General features: G+C 46.5%; 1 protein-coding gene across 11 annotated transcripts; it reads right to left on the bottom strand.

Moving 5' to 3' along the window:
* Window positions 1-2798: 2798 nt before the first annotated feature.
* On the bottom strand, window positions 2799-5897 carry LOC123096884 (uncharacterized). Of its 11 annotated transcripts, none has more exons than XM_044518669.1 (7): window positions 5578-5897; window positions 5424-5499; window positions 4919-5035; window positions 4578-4706; window positions 4377-4470; window positions 4087-4239; window positions 2799-3060 (listed from the first exon to the last, which is right to left on the bottom strand). In XM_044518669.1, exons 3-7 carry the CDS (start codon window positions 4965-4967, stop codon window positions 2916-2918), a joined length of 570 nt encoding a protein of 189 aa, XP_044374604.1. In that variant the 5' UTR covers window positions 4968-5035; window positions 5424-5499; window positions 5578-5897; the 3' UTR covers window positions 2799-2915. The 11 variants fall into 11 exon arrangements, 7 of the variants coding, with proteins under 7 accessions (XP_044374604.1, XP_044374608.1, XP_044374603.1 ...); XM_044518673.1 differs by having other exon boundaries at window positions 4578-4631; XM_044518668.1 differs by having other exon boundaries at window positions 4578-5035.
* Between the last annotated feature and the right edge of the window lie 12832 nt (window positions 5898-18729).

The raw sequence follows: 18729 nt of genomic DNA, 5'->3' as shown, positions 1-18729 counted from the left end.
CACACAAAACATCCACCACTGCTAGTCAGGTTCTCAATGTCAAAGTAATTGAAAGGTTGCTACTTACCAAAGCTCGTTTCCTAAGTTCGGTGCAACTCCTCTTTAACTTGCGACGTTCCCTGAAGATGACCCCAACATCGTGTATTTGGTCTTCATTGCTCCTCTGTATGTTCGCACTCGTAGTTTTAAAATCTCAACATGGCAAGAAAAATATAGTAATAGTCACGCATCTTGTGGGCAACATTAAAGCACTCATCTGCCATGTTAGCACGTGTGATTTTTAATATCCTGCTATGTGGCTTTTCAACTTTGCTTGAACTACGTTGTGGTTTCATTTTGAGTGAATAGAACAGGGGGATCACCTCCCTGCTATTCTAAAAAACTTCCATCATTTGTGACACTACTGGTTACAGATGAAGAACCTGCCCAAGCACAACGTAATACAGGAACGACACATAATTACAAGATGATATTTTGTTGGACAATGCAAGCTATAACCAAATACTTTTACAGGAACAATAGCAGCCAGGAAATTTGAAGGGTAGGCATGAACATAACCGAAACTGCACATGTACTTCTAAGAGAATCAATATACACATTACTAATCCAGGAGGAGTACGAAGGTCGCAGCGGCGTCTGTGCATCATGGTCGGCAACGGGAGTCAGTTCATTGTCGACGACAGTGGTCCTGCTGCGCTTGGCATTGGCTTCCGGGAAGCAGATTCGAGACCGTGGAAGACGGCACCAGGGAAGCGGCTCCATGTACGATAGCGAAGGCGGACCGGCCCAAGTGCGGCATACGACATCGTCGATGAGGCAAATGCACTGCGGTGGACGCGTGCACCGATGAAGAAGGGGAGGGGCACGAAGGTGCTGAAGTGCCGTGGAGAATTCTATTTTGCGGTGGGGTTAGAAAATGGGGAGTAATGAGTACTCTGGGTGCCGAGGTGGGGTTGGATAGGTGGGGTGAACATGAAGTTACCAAAACAGCCCCGACCAACCAGCATACGTCGGCCTGTTCGACCAAGGGTATGATGGTAACTTTGCATTGGTCGAATCTGAGTCATGGGAGATCTCGATGGAAGCGGGAGATTTTGCCGCCGACCTGAAAATTTGTAACACTGTACTACTCCCTACTCCCCGTGTGGAGTGTTGTGTGATTGGGCTGAGCAGCTAGGAGTATTGTACTCCCTCCGTTTTTATTTACTCTGCATACTAGGTTTGACTGAAGTCAGACTTCCTAAAGTTTGACCAAGTTTATAGGAAAAATATAAACATTTACCATAAAAAATCTGTATGATGTGAAAGTGCATTCAATAATGAATCTAATGGTATTGATTTGTTGTTGTATATGTTTATATTTTTGTAAACTTTGTCAGAGTTTATAAAACTTGACTTTGACCAATGCTAATACGCGGACTTAATAAAAACGGAGGGAGTACACATATGTTTTCTTAGTTTGTCATGGCATTAATTATTTGTTGTAATTGTGAAATAAATATATTAAGCTACTGACTTCGAATGTAATGGTTTATAAATTTCAATATTTAGAAGCATTGTTGAATTCCAAGATGAATACCGGGTCTATAGTACTTCACAATATGCTCAACCTCGCATAATCCAACTCAAATGAAAATCTAAATGCATTTCATAGTTATTAATTTGTTGGATGCAACAAAACCAACCATCTCTACTCTTATAAGAAACGGAGTTGTTGATGATGGTGTGCCTGCCATCCTGCTATATAGGCCATCCAATCTATATTTGATGGATAGGAAGGAAACTATGACAATTTTGCAAAAAGATAGCTGCACCTCTCTCCACATTTGTAGATAAGGCCTTCCCTCGTTCATCCTTATCTCCCACAAGATAAACTAATCATATAAATGCATCTTGATGTTCCAAGCAACGCACGAGCCTCTTTCTAGTAACTCTATATGATCCAGTCTAAAGCAATTTTCAGAACACATCCCAATGGGTGAATCATAGAGAGTTTGTGAAGATGGAGCAATGGCGGGAGAGAGACGCGTGCGCTCAACACACAGGATATACACCTAGTGGAAGAAAGAGACCGAGGACGGGAAAGATTGTATATATGTGGGCGAGACAGTAGGAGAGAAACCGAGAGAGAGAGAGAGAGAGAGAGAGAGAGAGAGAGAGAGAGAGAGAGAGAGAGAGAGAGAGAGAGAGAGGAAGTGTGCAAGAGAGGGATATATATGTATACAGAGGAAGAAATTAGGTCTGTGAGGAAGATGGAGACATGTAATATAAGGAGTGAGATGCGTGTGCATCAAGATTTTGTGCATGAGGGAGGAGAAGAGACAAAAGGTTTGATGACAGAGCTCAAAAGAACATGGACTAGAGGGGAATCTTGCGGGCTGAGAGATTGATAATTTTGTGAGAGAGAGAGAGGAAAGGAGTTACTCAGCCATCATCACATCATCCTGCTTCTAAATGGCCCCGCAGTCTCTAGTGCTGTCTGGTCATCGTCTTCGTTCTTCCTGATGCCCTCCTTGAAGATCAAGGTGGTGTGCATGTAGGGGTGCAGATAAGCACAACGGCAGTGGTTGCTATATAACCTTGTATGGGGATAGATAGTGTGCTCGGAGGGTGGGGGGGACTGTGTGTGTCAAATATTGAGAGAAATCAAACCTATGGAGAGAATGTGTATGCATAGTGAGCATGCAAGATATGCTAATGGTGCAAGACAACGTCAATGTTTAAGCAATACTAGATCATCGTTGACGCGCGTTGCTGCGCCCGTCTGTTTGTAATATATATTGAATGTTAGCTTGGCACAAATATGTGAAGGCATTATACATGAACAATAAAGCAGTAGTAACACGTAAAGGCACCAGCAACATTGTTTCCAACATGACACAAGTAATTCTAAAAAACACACTATGTATTGCATATTACTGCATTCGTAAATATAAATAATTTTGTTGCCAGCTAGATTTCTGCGCCTTGTAGGTCCAACAAATAACTTCTCTTCTCAACCCAGCCACTTGATGCTCCATAAACGTTGGATTAGATACTTCAAAGATCATACAGTAGTCGCTAAAAGAAAATCAGGGATAATAATACCAATGTAAGATCACACGTCAAACAGTAGCACGTGCCTTGTATTGTTACAATGCAATACATGCTTCAAGATCATACAGCAACCACTATATTCCAACAAATGTGTTCAAGTGTTAATGAATATTTACTTTTTATTCCATTCTGGCATTTGTTGTCCGTAATTTAGATAAATACCATTCTTCCAAACTTGCTTTAAAAAAATACCATTCTTCCAAACCTGCTTTTTTATGACATGTTGCAGTTTTATCATATACAAATTAGAAAACAAGTTGGCATCATCTTCTAGTGAAAGAGCAACAAAATACCAATATACAATGATCCTCAAGATAAAGAGGGTCCTTGGAATTTAACAGGAGGCTAGTAAAACATATCGCAGTGCATATATACCTTAGATTCTAGGTTCGTCAAGACTGTTGATTTCACTTATGCATTAACACGATCTAGTTGTGTTTGCTCAACTGCAACTAAACATTATGTTTTGGGCAAGTACGTGAACCATAAACTGATTAGCAATGAAGCCACGGTTAGCAAAATTTCTTAAGGAAAAATATTGACATTAAAATTGTAATGAAAAATTAAGCAATTGATGGGGGTGCCAGAATTGGGAGAAAGAAATTTTGTTGTCCCCATCTTGTCTATTTTCTGTAAAAAGAAACGTTACAGTTCATGAGTAAATGGCTACACTGAGCAGGCACCATTGTAAGTAAAGCATATAATATGATTAGATATATTATGCTACATTTCCTCCAGCATCTGATTATGTAGATGTATACTAACCCTTTGTACACGGAGATGTGGACAGCTCATTCAGCCTGATAGGACAAACCGAACTAACATAGAATAATTTGAGAAAAAAATTGGGGGAAGAAGTGTCATGTTGACTTGAGCATGGAGCAGAATTAGAGGCATGATACAATAGACTAAACCAACCTGTAAATCAGCATGTAATAACTTAAAAAAGAAAATATGGCACACTTGGAAGGAAATGGCAGTGTCGCTCACCTACAGAGAGGTGCCATGGCACTGTCAGGAAAGGCCTGTGTGCTGCCAGTGAGCGTTCCTGTGAGAGTATGGGAACCTCGCAATGAGCAGTGGTATGGGAACCATGGTTGCTGGGAAGATGGCAGAGGAAGAAAGGGGAAGTAGCCAGTATCCCTGTAGAGAAAATTCATAAATCAGAGAACAACTTAGATGCTCCTTTGATAGAGTATAATGACAACAACATACAATACGTAAGGCATGTAATACATAGATCTTGATTCTGAATGCAGCAAACGAACTCTATTGTTTACCTGCAATAAGACAGTGAATTGTTATGTTGATGCAATAAAACACTAAACTCCAGATGAGTATCTTGGTTCCAATTTTTTTCCGTACACCTTGCTCCTGCAATCAACAGTTGATTGACACTGTACATGGAGAATCAAACATTTGCATGTCCTTCGAACTGTAATGTCCTGAACAAGCCATGCATTGATTTTGCATGGCCATACCTTGCTGCATGTGGGCCTCCTCTTGACGAATAACAAATGCGATTTTGTTAAACCCTAGGAAAGGGAAACAGAGCTCAGATGATGCACAAGTCGGTGAAGCCATCCTCAACATAGATGATCCAGCGCCGCCTAACATGGCACGGACAAAAGCAGATGCACATATAGTTTCAACAAAATGAAAGAATCTCAGCGAATACATAGTGACTAATAGAGACCACACCCACACAAGATTATGAAGGACTCTATTAGCTTTGAAGGATACAATTAGATGAAACACTGCTACTTTTGACTTCAGAAACTGTAGGATCATGAACAACAATTTACTATTTTATTGCACGTACTCAATAGAGTTGTTTTGCTGAATTCCGAATCAAGATCCATGTAATACATGCCTTACATATCATGTTGTTCTCATTATATTCTATCAAAGGAGCATCAAAGATGTTCTCCGATTTATCCTGCAAAGCACATGTCATGTGGTAAACTCAAATTTGGTCTAGAGTATATGATATTACTGCATACTGCTAAAATTGGAACATCAGTAAAATAAAGTGAGCACTAAAATATCATGGACATATCAGAATAATGTGTTTCTTCATGTCAAGATTACCAATGCCTTCTGCCTATTTTAATTATCCCAATTATAATTGGCTCTCCTGAATCCATTATCTTGCAATAGCAGACGGCTATAGAATTTCTACAACTATTATACTATTGGTCCTATACGTACACCGAGAACCTCTATATGTAAAGTATATACCGGAAAATGCAGACAGATCAAACAAATCTGGATTGGCTATTATTAGTCAATGGAAAAGGATGCTCATCCAAACGGAGTTTACTTACAATCCAAAGGCAAAAATTATACTGGAACTGCTAATCCTAGCTTGGGAGCACACAGGAGTCAGTCAACCTAGATCACCTGCATCATTTTGGGAGGAGAAAGAATAGCATCAATAACGCGGGCAGAGGAATGGAAGAGCACGGAGTGGTAACAGACCTGCAAGTAGTAGCCGCTGAAGAGTGGCATGGCGATTTATTTCCTCAATCACCGGCAAGTGGAATCCAACCGACAAGCGATGGTTCGCTGCCATTGTCACCGCCCTCTGGCGTCACCGCCGATGCTTGAGGCCCCCAGCCGAAGTTGTGGTGCCGTCCGAAATCTAAGCCAGGTTGTGGGAGGCTGCCGTACCGACGCCCTTGCGCAGTGGGAAGCAGGATCCCATCAGCGTACAGGAATGGGGATGAGCGCGACAGAGGTTGACCGCCATGGGAAGAGCCGCCACGCAAAAGGGGGAGACGTGCGACCTAGCGGAATGAATGGCTTAGGGGAGGCTGCTACAGGCCCATGAGGCCCAATTTAACCCAAGACAACCCAAAAAGCGATCGGAGCAGCGGCTCACACAGTTCGCGCTCGTTAATAGCGAACGAAGGCTGATAAGGTGCGATTCACGTCAAATCTGACGGTCGAAAATGCTTGAAATTGAAGATTGGATGGCCACGGACGCTGATGGCCTGAGAGGGCTGGAGAGTTGCACAGTTTTAGCGAACGAAGGCTGATTTGGTGCGACTCACTTCAAATCTGACGGCCGAAAATGCTTGAAATTGAAGATCGGACGGCCACGGACGCTGATGGCCTGAGAGGGCAGGAAAGTCGCATGGTTTTAATGTATTTTAATAAATAGAGAGTTCGTGTGCGGAATACAAAGAGAGGACTATGGGGAGTGTGTTTGCGAGGCAAAGAGACATAGTGAGAGATAAATGTGTGTGCTTGGTACATGGTGTGTATGTGACGGAGAGGTACATGCATTCCAAATAGGGTTTTCACGAAAAGATTGTGTGTGCGAGATAGAGAGCGATGTGGGGGCCTTGAGGCGACCAGTGGCTGGGTGAGGGTGTCAGTGCGTTGATGCATGTGTTACATGCGATTGTGTGAGGGACGTCGAATCGAGAGAGATAGTTGTTGTGTTATGGATGCTCCTCTCTCTGTCACACGCACACTCAAAAAACACAAAAAGAAGACTGTTCTCTAATGTATACACAACATCTCGCTATTTTTTTTAAATAATACATTTTTTTATTAAATTACAGAAATATTACGCCGAAAATATTATTTTCAAAAATAATACACCGTCGGCCCGCTGCAGGCCGACTGGACCTAATCGGCCCACAGCAGGCCGATCGGCTAGCAGCAGGCCGACTGTAGGCCCGGCTGGCACGCGGCGGCCTCTGGTTGGTCGGGCCACGTCGCGAGGGGGAGGGAGTGGACTGTCGGCGTGGGTGCGCCCCTGTCGGCCTACCGCGGGCCGATCGGCCAGCTGCTGGCCGACAGGGTGCTGCCACCTCGCGCAGCTGGCCGGCCCGTGCCTTATCCTCCCCTTCCTCCCTTCTTCTTCTCCCCTTCCTCCCTTGTTCTTCTGTTCTTTTGTGTTCTTACCTTCTCCTCTCTGTACACAAAAATGCCACCAATTTATACACCTAAATGAGCAAGTTTTTCGCGATTTTGGCACCGTGAATGGATTCAACTCAGTTAGGGCAGCCAAAAGAGGTCTCGATCTACTGATGGGGTAGCTCGTGGTGGTCGTGGTGAGCATTTTGGTGGAGGTGGTGGTGGTGAAGTTGGGGCAGTGTGGTGGTGGTGAAGTTGGGGCAGTGTGGTGGAGGTGAAGCTGTTGTTCGTCGTTCTTCGTTGGAGGCGGAGCATCGGCAGTTTGGTGGCCGCCGTTCGTCGTTCTTCGTTCGCACGCACGCTTCAAGGGTATATTTCAGCCCACATTTTATTTTTCGTAGGTGCTCCGGTAGTATTTGTTAATATGTTTCGATGTGAAATAAATTAGGTGTGCGATTATTGTTATTTGCCCCGGTAGTATACGTAAATATATTTAGATGTCAACTAATTAGTTGTGTAAAAATGTGTAGTTGCTCCGGTAATAATCCGTACTATATGTGGATGTCAAGTATTTAGGAGTGTAAGTATTTGTAGTAGTTCCGAAAAAAGGTCCGTAATATAGGCAGTCCAGTCAAATATATTAATCTGTCAATATTTGTAGTTGCTACGGCAAATATTCGTAATATACTTGTAGGTGTGTGAATTGTATTAGTTGCTCCGTTAATATTCTGTAATATATAGCTAGGTAATATATAGACATGTCTAATATTTGTTAGTGGGGATATTAAGTTGTTGCTTAATACTTGTATTTCGTTGTTGAAAAAAAATAGGTGAGTCGAGATGTCCGATGTAGTGAAGTTCAGATTTTACTACGGTCCTGGTACTGTCCAAACAACTGAGTTGGGAGCAGATCTGAGTGAATTTACTCACATAGAGGTGGCAATGAGCGCACCACAAACATGGTCTGTCAGTCAGTTGAAAGAATGGATTGCGGCAAGTTTAGGTCTTGATACTGAAACACACACCGTCGGTGTTCATGCATTGTGGACACGGTCAAGTTCAAAAATTTACTTTTATTTGAGGCCAATAGAGGGAGACTCCGATTGGGTGCGGTGGTTACAAGGTTGTGAACGAAGGGGATGCAATCCTGTTGCTTTAGTGCTTCCCGTCGTGAAGGAGGTCACTGCACATGAAGGCGAGGGTGGCTACGAAGGACAGAGCAGTCAGGTAGAAGGAGGAAATGCTTATGGTTACGAACAAGGACAGAGCAGTCAGGTAGAAGGAGGAAATGCTTATGGTTATGAACCAGGGCAGAGTAGTCAGGTAGAAGGAGGAAATGCCGATGGTGATTACAATGGCGAGGTGGACGCTGACGAGGTAGATGGGCACATGCAGAACCAGATGGAAGAAGAAGACACCGATGTTGAAAGGGGTCATGCCGATGATTCTGACGAGTCAGATGAAGAAGAAAATGCAGAGGAGGTCCCGAATCCTGCATGGTGGAATCATGACTTATCATCTGCAATGACCGTGAATGATGGACATGATTCAGCCTGGCAATATCACCAGAACAATATTGCGACGGGTGCTATGTATCCGAACAAGCAAGCCCTGAAGGATGCAATAATTAATTGGGCAATGTCCACGCAAAGGGTTTTCACAGCTCAGGTGTCCAGTCAGAAATTCCTGACAATGGTATGCAAGAACGCAGATTGTCCCGCCAGGGTGCACGGCTTTCTCCCTAAGTATGGCACAAGTTGGGTGATAAGTGACTTAGTTAATCACACTTGTCTTATTCCCTGCATCCCTCAAGATCATGCCAACCTTTCATCCACGCTTATTGCTCGATTGTTTTACGATGAGATAGTGCAGGGCAAAGCTATGGAAGTGAAGGCAGTCCAGACAAAAGTCTTCGCCAGGTTCAAGTACAGAATTTCTTATGGCAAGGCTTGGAGGGCTAAGCATGCGGCGCTTGAGAGGAGATTTGGTTCTTATTTTGATGCATATGACTCTGTTGTCCACCTCCTCCACACCCTGCAGCAGCGGAATCCAGGCACCTATATCGATATCCAAGACATGTTCATGCCAGAGTTCCCAACTGTGAGGGTGTTGCATCGTCTCTTCTTCTCTTTCGGTGTATGCATCGAAGCTTTCAGGCATTGCCGACCGGTGATATGTGTTGACGGTACTTTTCTCACAGGCAAGTACAAGGGTCAGATCCTGACAGCCATAGGTCAAGACGGCCAAAATCAAGTCGTCCCACTGGCATTTGCTTTTGTGGAGAGTGAGAACATTGAAAGTTGGACATGGTTCTTCAGGCAGTTGAAAATATCAGTTGTGAAGGAGAAGCCCAATGTGTGCATCCTTCATGACAGGCATGCAGGTATACTCAGTGCGATAAGGACACTGACAAACCCAGGCCCTGAGGAACAAGTTCCATGGCAGGACTTGCAGAGCCGTTGGTGCATGCGCCATCTGGGGGCTAATTTCTTCTCGCAGTTTAGAAATAAGAACCTGATGAATCTGTTCAAAAAACTCTGCAAGCAGAACCAGTTATGGAAGTACAATTTGATACGCGACAGACTTAATGTGTGCACGCAGAGACACGTGAGGGACAGGAAAGCTGCAAGAGATGCAGCGGTGAGGGCACATGTTGAAGCAGTAGCTGCACAGTTGGCAACAGGAACAGCGGCCGTGGAGGAGGAGCCTGTTGGGCTATGTGACCTGCCAGGCTTTGACCCACCTGGTACTAGGAGAAGGCTCGGGAGGTCGATTAAAACCTTCGAGCAGTGGATAGAGCATGAGCCTCTGGAGAGGTGGTCTTTGCTACATGACACACATGGAGCAAGGTACGGTGTCATGACAACGAACCTCGCGGAAACATACAACTTTGTCCTCAGAGGAAACCGGGCATTGCCACTTACAGCCATCGTTGAGGGTATTTTCTATGGCACCGTCAAGTATTTCAGAGACAGACGTCAAAAAGCAGAGCAGCATATCTTGAACAACCCAAATACACGGTACTGTGAAAGAGTCACGAAGTACATGGACAACAAGATGCAAAAAGCTAGGTCACACACTGTAGTCGCCATCGGTAATCAAGAAAGAAGGTTTGAGGTCCGCTTAGCCAACAACAAATTCGGATGTGCAAATGAGTTGAGGACGCATGAGGTGAAAATTGGCAATGAAGCCTGGCCAACGTGTGAGTGCACATGCAATAAACCGAAATTGCTTCACCTACCTTGCTCACATGTACTTGCTGCTTGCGGGCAGCTTGGAATGGACGCAATATCGTTTGTGTCTCCATTTTTTCTGAAAGAGTCTGTCCTCAATACCTGGACAGGTGAGCTGATGGGTTTTCGATCAATGGGTAATTTCAACAGCGTCAACCCCGCCGAAAGGCGTTACATTCCAAACCCAGAGCATATGCGTACAAGTAGAGGCAGACGGCAGTGTCAGCGCATCCGAAATGATATGGATGAATCTGAAGCAGGAGGTCCGACTAGGCAATGCATTCTATGCAATGAATTTGGCCATAGGGACACTAATTGTCCCACTTTCGTCACTGGGCGTGGACGAGGCAACCGGGGAAGAAGAGGAGGTAGAGGCAGTAGAGGAGTAAGGGCGAGAGGAAGAAGCTAAGCTAGCAGTAGTATGTTCTGAATTTGTATTAAGTGTGGCACTATGTTCTGAATTTGTATTAAGTGTGGCACTATGTTCTGAATTTGTATTAAGTGTGGCACTATGTTCTGAATTTGTATTAAGTGTGGCACTATGTTCTGAATTTTTATTAAGTGTGGCACTATGTTCTGAATTTGTAATAAGTGTGACACTATGTTCTGAATTTTTATAAGTGTGACACTATGTTCTGAATTTTGTATGTGCAGGAATGTCGGGATTGTGGTTGCTGAATGGGGACATTGATAGGGGTCATCGTGCTGCGATATGGTATGAGCGCAAGCTTGAGCCTCTGGTCACTCGCACTCCTAAGGAAAACTGGAAGATACACTCAGGATGGCTTCAGCGGTACGTGCTTTATTAATTTGCACACTGACATGCATATTAATGGTTGAAATGGGAGACACTAACTGAAAAGTTCTCTGATGAAGGTTGAAATGGGCCGGCCTTTTACCTTTCGCGCGTCTGGTTGAGTCTATCCCGGGTGAGAAACGCCTCGCCATCGATGGGTCTTTGCTGAGCTGCTTAGTGGACCGTTGGAGGCCAGAGACCCACACGTTTCACTTCAGATGGGGAGAGATGGCTCCTACTCTGGAGGATGTGTCACTTTTGCTCGGACTACCGTTGGCAGGTCATGCCGTAGGACCGTTGGACGCACCGGCTGGTTGGGAGCGAGCTCTTACACAACGTTTTCATGGTGTTTTTCCGGATGCTCCGGATCCGGTATGGGAGCATCACGGACCTAAGTATGAGTGGTTGCTAAATTTCCGGGTAATTTCCCCTACCTATTATCTTCAATTATCGTGCATACAGTTTTACAGAAAATAATTGCGGCTTACTAATACTTTCTCTTCGCTTAATGCAGATCCAGAACTTCCGGGCGCCGTTGACTGCGGAACAGATCACTCGGAGCCTGGAGGCCTACTTACTGTGGCTTTTCGGCAAGGTGATGTTCACGGAGAACCATGTCACCACTATTAGCGCCCTCTACATCCCTATGGCACTCGAGATAGCGAGCGCTCAGACGGCGGATCAGATCAGACAGAGGAGTTGGGGTTCGGCGGTCTTAGCGGCTACATACCGAGGTATGTGCAACGGTTGCCAGCTTACATCGAGAAAGCCAGCCCTTCTTGGATGCCCTCTATTCCTACAGCTGTGGTCGTGGGAGAGGTTCTCTATAGGGCGACCAGATGTACGTGTTCATGAGCCTATAGACGCCATGTTTGATGTTGACGGCATCGACATGCCTACTTTCGGTCTGTGTTGGACACGTCGCGAGGTATGGCGCACCGTGTTGTAGTTTAATGCAACTTTTTTCTGCACAAGAGATAGTTCGATGCTAGCGGCTACTAACTTTTCTTCTCTGCAGAGACGCTTTGCTAGTGATCAGACCAGGAAGGCATACACAGCATTGAACGAGCAGTTCGATGCGTACACCGGGGTCATCTGGCAGCCCTACACGGAAGCAGCCATACAAGCGAGATACCCTGGTGGTATGTCTGTGCTATGCACAAGGGACCGAGATTACTGGATGACAAAATCTAAGATCATCTTCGATGTCTTCGTCGAGGAGATGGCACAACAGAGGGTTATGAGGCAATTTGGTCTTCTGCAGTTGGAGCTACCTCCCCCTATAGAGAACCCGGTGCCAGCACACATCCACAGGTATTAACCAGTTTTTCAATGTTGCATTATCTTTCATAGTACTCCATTCGAAGCTTTAGGTAATTGTTGAACACACACCACAATTTTAGGACGACAAGGAAGGGCATGACCAGGACTACTGCTGACTGGCTAGTTAGACTAGAGCCGTATGTTATAGAATGGGAGACAGCAAACACAAATCTATGGCACGAGAATCACAATTTCGATCTCGATGAATTCAATCTCTATTTGCGGCGCTACATGACCGGAACACGGTTACGCATTGTTGAGTACTCCCACCCAGAGGAGATACCGGATCCTACTCCGTCGGATATGTACCCGAGCTATGATACTTCGGGCTCTAGGCAGTACGCGGTAAGATATATTTTCTTTACGTAATGTTGTCACATACTTTGACGTGCAAGAGACAGACATTATTAATCGTCATGGAAATTTGCAGGCTACCTTGACACGCGAACTCTACGACGACGTGACCACCTTTGGACGATCACTATCGTCTGGACCTCTTCTTCAGCATCGTCCAGTGCTACAGCCCTTCTTCGAAAGAATTCAGAATAAGATACGGACTGTGTACGAGGCTATCACGTGCACCCGGAGAACCGATGTTGTTCAGCACCAGCAGGAGCAGCCGCGTCACTCCATGCACCGACATCAACCACGTCCACGTCTAGCACATCAGCCGACAACCAGGCCACCCCGTCCTGACCAACCTGGCAGTTCTACGTGGCACCCGCAGCACTATGGTCCCACGTCGAGCTTCGTGTTTTCTCCACAGCCACAGCAACACGGTCCCTCGTCGAGCTTCGTGTTATCTCCACAGCCACAGCAGCACGGTCCCTCGTCCAGTTTCGTGTTTGAGCCAGAGCAGACGTCACAGCCAGCAGGTATGTGTCTTCATATTTATTGTTTTCAATATTAATTGACGCGACCTCATTCTTCATGATGAAACGTTCCATCGCGTAGGAGCCTATGGATATCAGGCGTCTATGTCGGCATCACATGATACGTGGGGGAGTGATCAACATCCCGAGGACAACATACAGGCTCAGATGTCGCAGCACACCCAGTGGATGAACATGTTTTCGACTCCTCCACCAGGCCCCACACAGGATACACAGCATGACCAGGGAGAGTCTGAGATTCCTCCTCGTCACATTAGGGCACCCGACAGGTTGGGATGGTCGCCGCTTCCAGATCCGCCTCCCCGCCAGGCCAGACGTCGTCACTGACGCTTCTATCTATCAGTAGAGACATTACCATCTATTTCTGTGTGAGACTTATGTCTATTCTATGTATGAGACAAATGACTATGTACTTATGTACGAGACATGTGCCTACTCTATTTTAGTACTCTGTTATCCGAACTACAAGATCATATTTAGATAGAACATAATATTCATACAACGAGACATTACAAACAACTAGATAGAAGTACATCTAAATTAAATGGTACGTAACTGAACTCACAACATACAGCATAAAAACTACATGAAGTCATCATCGTCATCCTCGATCGATGCAGAACTCTTGCCCTTCGATGATGAAGAACTCTTGCCCTTCGACGATGCAGAAACCTTGCCCTTCGATGATGAAGAACCCTTTCCCGCCATATGTTCGCGCCAACTATTTCCCGCCACCCGTTTCCCGCCACCCATTTCCCGCCAACCCTTTCCCGCCATACCGCAGTCGTTCTTTCCCGCCATTTTCTCCTCTCTACCTATAAAACCCCCTTCAGACGGAGGTGGATAAGCATTGCAGTGTGGTGGTGGTGAAGTTGGGGCAGTGTGGTGGAGGTGAAGCTGTTGTTCGTCGTTCTTCGTTGGACGCGGAGCACCGGCAGTTTGGTGGCCGCCGTTCGTCGTTCTTCGTTCGCACGCACGCTTCAAAGGTATATTTCAGCCCACATTTTATTTTTCGTAGGTGCTCCGGTAGTATGGCTAAGGGGTAGGTTAGGTACTCAATGCGATTTGTGTGTTGCAGATGGCTAAGGGTACTCAGTGGGTGCTTAGCCCTATTGTTCATGTCCAAGGCTTTTCTCCAAGTGTTGTGCAAGTTAGTGAAGTGGACCTCACTTTTGATTGGTTGAAGACTAAATTCATGTTGAAGCAAGGGTTGAAGGAAGACGATTTTGTGTACTACGTCAGCAGGAAGCAGTCAGATGGCCCTGGGGAAAGAAAATTGATTGACATAACTGATGATGGCAAGATTCAAGAAATGCTGAGCGAATGGGAATGGAAAAGGGTTGTTGAGTTGCATTGCTACAGGAAACCGAGTTATATGTGATGAATTTGTCATTCGAGATCCGCCTCTCCGCCAGGCCAGACGTCGTCACTGACGCTTCTATCTATCAGTAGAGACATTACCATCTATTTCTGTGTGAGACTTATGTCTATTCTATGTATGAGACAAATGACTATGTTCTTATGTACGAGACATATGCCTACTCTATTTTAGTACTCTGTTATCCGAACTACAAGATCATATTTAGATAGAACATAATATTCATACAACGAGACATTACAAACAACTAGATAGAACTACATCTAAATTAAATGGTACGTAACTGAACTCACAACATACAGCATAAAAACTACATGAAGTCATCATCGTCATCCTCGATCGATGCAGAACTCTTGCCCTTCGACGATGAAGAACTCTTGCCCTTCGACGATGCAGAAACCTTGCCCTTCGATGATGAAGAACTCTTGCCCTTCGACGATGCAGAACCCGGAAGCGGCGGCATGAAGATATCATCTTCGTCCTCGCTCTCCTCAGTCCATAAACATGGATTATTTGCTGCAATCCTTCTGAAAGTTTCACTCTTCGGCACCACTACCTTCTTCCACCTGTCATGCAACCTAAGACGTTCTTTACGTACCTCCTCATAGGTCCTTTCAGGCCACCCAGACCTACGTAATTGGTGAGCCAACTCATTCATTATGGTGTCACTACCGGTGAGTTCGTCCCATGGAACTATCCTATTATCCATCCTGAAATCGGTAGCTAGCCTCAGAAGAGTCCTGCTCATCCCAGGGTGAAAACTACGATCGAAAGGATAATGGGACATCTCAACTACACTACACTGCAATGCTTATCCACCTCCGTCTGAAGGGGGTTTTATAGGTAGAGAGGAGAAAATGGCGGGAAAGAACGACTGCGGTATGGCGGGAAACGGGTGGCGGGAAACGGGTGGCGGGAAATAGTTGGCGCGAACATATGGCGGGAAAGAACGACTGCGGTATGGCGGGAAAGGGTTGGCAGGAAATGGGTGGCGGGAAACGGGTGGCGGGAAATAGTTGGCGCGAACATATGGCGGGAAAGGGTTGTGCGGACGACGTCATAGTTTTACAAAAGAAAACAGGGATCATTCGGAAAAAATGGTGGCATGCACCAGTCGGCCCACAGCAGGCCAACTGAGCCAAGTCGGCCCACTGCAGGCCTATCGGCCAACTGCAGGCCGACTGGACCCTGTCGGCCAACTGCAGGCCGACTAGACTTGATCTGGTGGCCGACAGCCCAATCGGCCAGCAGCAAGCAGATGGGCCACCAGTCGGCCTGCTGTGGGCCGATTAGGTCCAGTCGGCCTGCAGCGGGCCGACGGTGTATTATTTTTGAAAATAATATTTTCGGCGTAATATTTCTGTAATTTCATAAAAAAATGTATTATTTAAAAAAAATTAGCCAACATCTCGGCATATCTCTATGTCTCACCCATACATGATCATATGCACATTCACACCTTTATATGACTATCACACGCACACCATCTCCACATTGCCCTACCGCCACAACACACATATAGACACATACACGCGTTCTCTCTCTGTTACACGCACATAATATCTATTATTTTTTTGTAGGGGCACCTAAAACGTCCAAATCCAAATAATCACGAGCTGAAGCTAAATACAAATATATAGAAATATTGTAGCGTGAAGAACTTTTCCAACAAAAAAAGTAGAGTAATATTCAGGGATTGTTTTCACACACACACACAAAAAGGTTCAATCGACATCCTTCTAGTGCGACACCGTGACACACCTTTCGATCGACCGCGTGGCCGCGGTGCATGCGCTTGCACAGGATTCCATATCGATGCTATGCTAACTAATGTGGTGTATAAGCGAGGCCGTGATGCATGCACTTGCATAGGATTACGTACTAGTATGGTGTTCTTTTAAGTTTGACCAACCCTATTACCAAGCTCCTATAAGCGCACTCATCCATATGCCACCGCCGCCGTTGCGCATGCATACAGTCGTTGCAGTACTGTACGGTGTAGTACTATCGCTGCCATGTGGGACACACTAGCTCCTCCTCTCGGCATGCTGGAGCACGCGCTCGTCCTCCTCCTCTTCGTACGCTGCGGGCATAGACGTGGCTCGACCTGCTCACGTGCTTGGCAGCGAGGCGTCATCGCAAGGAGGGACTGTAGACGACGTGAGCGGGGGAGGGGTTCAGATCCTCTGCAGTACCGTCGTCTGCAGTCCCTCCTCGCGATGACGCCTCGCTGCCAAGCACGTGAGCAGGTCGAGCCACGTCTATGCCCGCAGCATACGAAGAGGAGAAGTACGAGTGCGTGCTCCAGCATGCCGACGAGGAGGAGCTAGCTTGTCATTGTCGTCTCCGCCCGCGCGGAGGAGGCTCGCATGGTGGCTATCACGGCAGAAGCCGGCCGCGCCCGCAAACGGGGTGCGGACATGTAATCTACCTTTGAGACATTCAATGCCACGTGGATCATGCAATCTGAAGGAATAATTTTGGGTCAGTCGTCTCTTGTGAGTCGTTGGATGCAACATAGACGGCCAGAAGGGCTTCTTCATCCTCAGAAAATGATGCACTGCTCATCTTCTCTCTCAACCATTGAGCCGCCAGCCCGCCATAGGCCTGACCGCCTGCCGCCACTGCCCCGCCCTCCCCTGAACGGCCTGCCACCGCCATGCTCCCCCACTCCCGCCATCCGTTTAACCCCGGGCACGATCCATTTTTTCTGGCGAACTGCATTCCACACACAACACTCATACGATAGATCATGGGCACCCTGCCACCCTAATATAGATACTACTAGGGTAGCTTCTCTGCCATCTTCTTTCTTCGCTCCAGCGAACTTCTTCTTTCACAAATCAACTGACCCAAATTATACTACTAGTACATATTAAGTACAGTAGGAATGCGAAGAGATGAGTAGTAGTACTAACTACAAGAAGAACAATAGTAAGACATACTAGTACATACTACTAAAGAGTTCAAATAACGAGAAAGAACATAACATAGTTCTGCTAGGGGCTCAACACAACACACCCCTGAAATAAAACTAAGCAACTAGTCTGCTTGACACTGTAGTAGAACCAGCATGAGCAACGGCACTGCCACCTTACTCGGAGTCCTTGTCCATGTCCTCGACTTCGTCCTCGTCCCTCTTCCTCTTTCTCTTTGCTGATACTTCTTTGCTTGAACCGGACACTGGGCTCTGCTTTTTCATCCAACCCTTGTAGATATTTAAACAAAGGTAGGCATCCGTTGCTGCGTACATGATGTGCTCTTCATCTAGTGTCTTCGACTCTGAGAATGGATGACATTTGTATAATTTAAATCATGTGCATTATGTTAACCAATCACGTGACGCCACGCGTCACACTTTTAATGACTAGGAGGTGCCGTGCAGACAACTCCTTGAGTAGACCGGAGGCGTGCAAGTGCAGGCTGACCAGGAGGCATGCAAGCTGTCCTCCAATGCGTAGGCTCACCGGAAGCATGCTAGTTGTACGCTGCGCAGGCTCACTGGGAAGCAAGCGCTTTGACTTCCATGGCCGCCTGCCTTGCTCGCATCCTCTCCATTAATGGCGCCCGAGCCGCTGTTTAATACGGGCGGCCTTACTGTTCACCTCCCATTCCCCTCCCGTAGACCTCCACCAACACTATGGCGCAGAAGGATCATCTGCCACTAGTCTTCCAGTTTGGCGAAGTCGACTCCAAGCCGGACGATATAGAAAGTAAGGTGGAATGGGTCCTCATGGACATGGCCCTGAATGAGCTGGCCACGATGGTTGCTGCCCCCGCTCCCGTCCCAGCTCCCATCCTCGTGCCCGCGCCAGCGACCATCCCCATAGCATTGACGGGCTGGTCGCTGAGCAATATCACAGAGCTGGAAGCCGCGGGCGTTAGCAAGGTCTCCGTGGACCCATGCGAGCTTGTGTACGCGCCCGTGCCCGTGCTCGCTCCTGCACCAACCGCGACGCCGATCACGTGCGTTTGCTTGCACCCACCGCCCGTGCCCGTGAGCGCGCCCCCCTCAGCGGCATGGGTTGTCGCCGTTGACCGCTACCTTGCAGCGCCGCGAGTTGCCGTCCTCCCGCACCCTGCACATCGATCACGCAACGACATAGTGAATAACATTATGTGCTGCCTTGAAGACTTCGA

The sequence above is a fragment of the Triticum aestivum genome, chromosome 4D (genome assembly GCF_018294505.1).
Source record: "Triticum aestivum cultivar Chinese Spring chromosome 4D, IWGSC CS RefSeq v2.1, whole genome shotgun sequence".
Classification (NCBI taxonomy): Eukaryota; Viridiplantae; Streptophyta; class Magnoliopsida; order Poales; family Poaceae; genus Triticum; species Triticum aestivum.
This window is presented reverse-complemented; position numbering and strand designations above follow the sequence as displayed.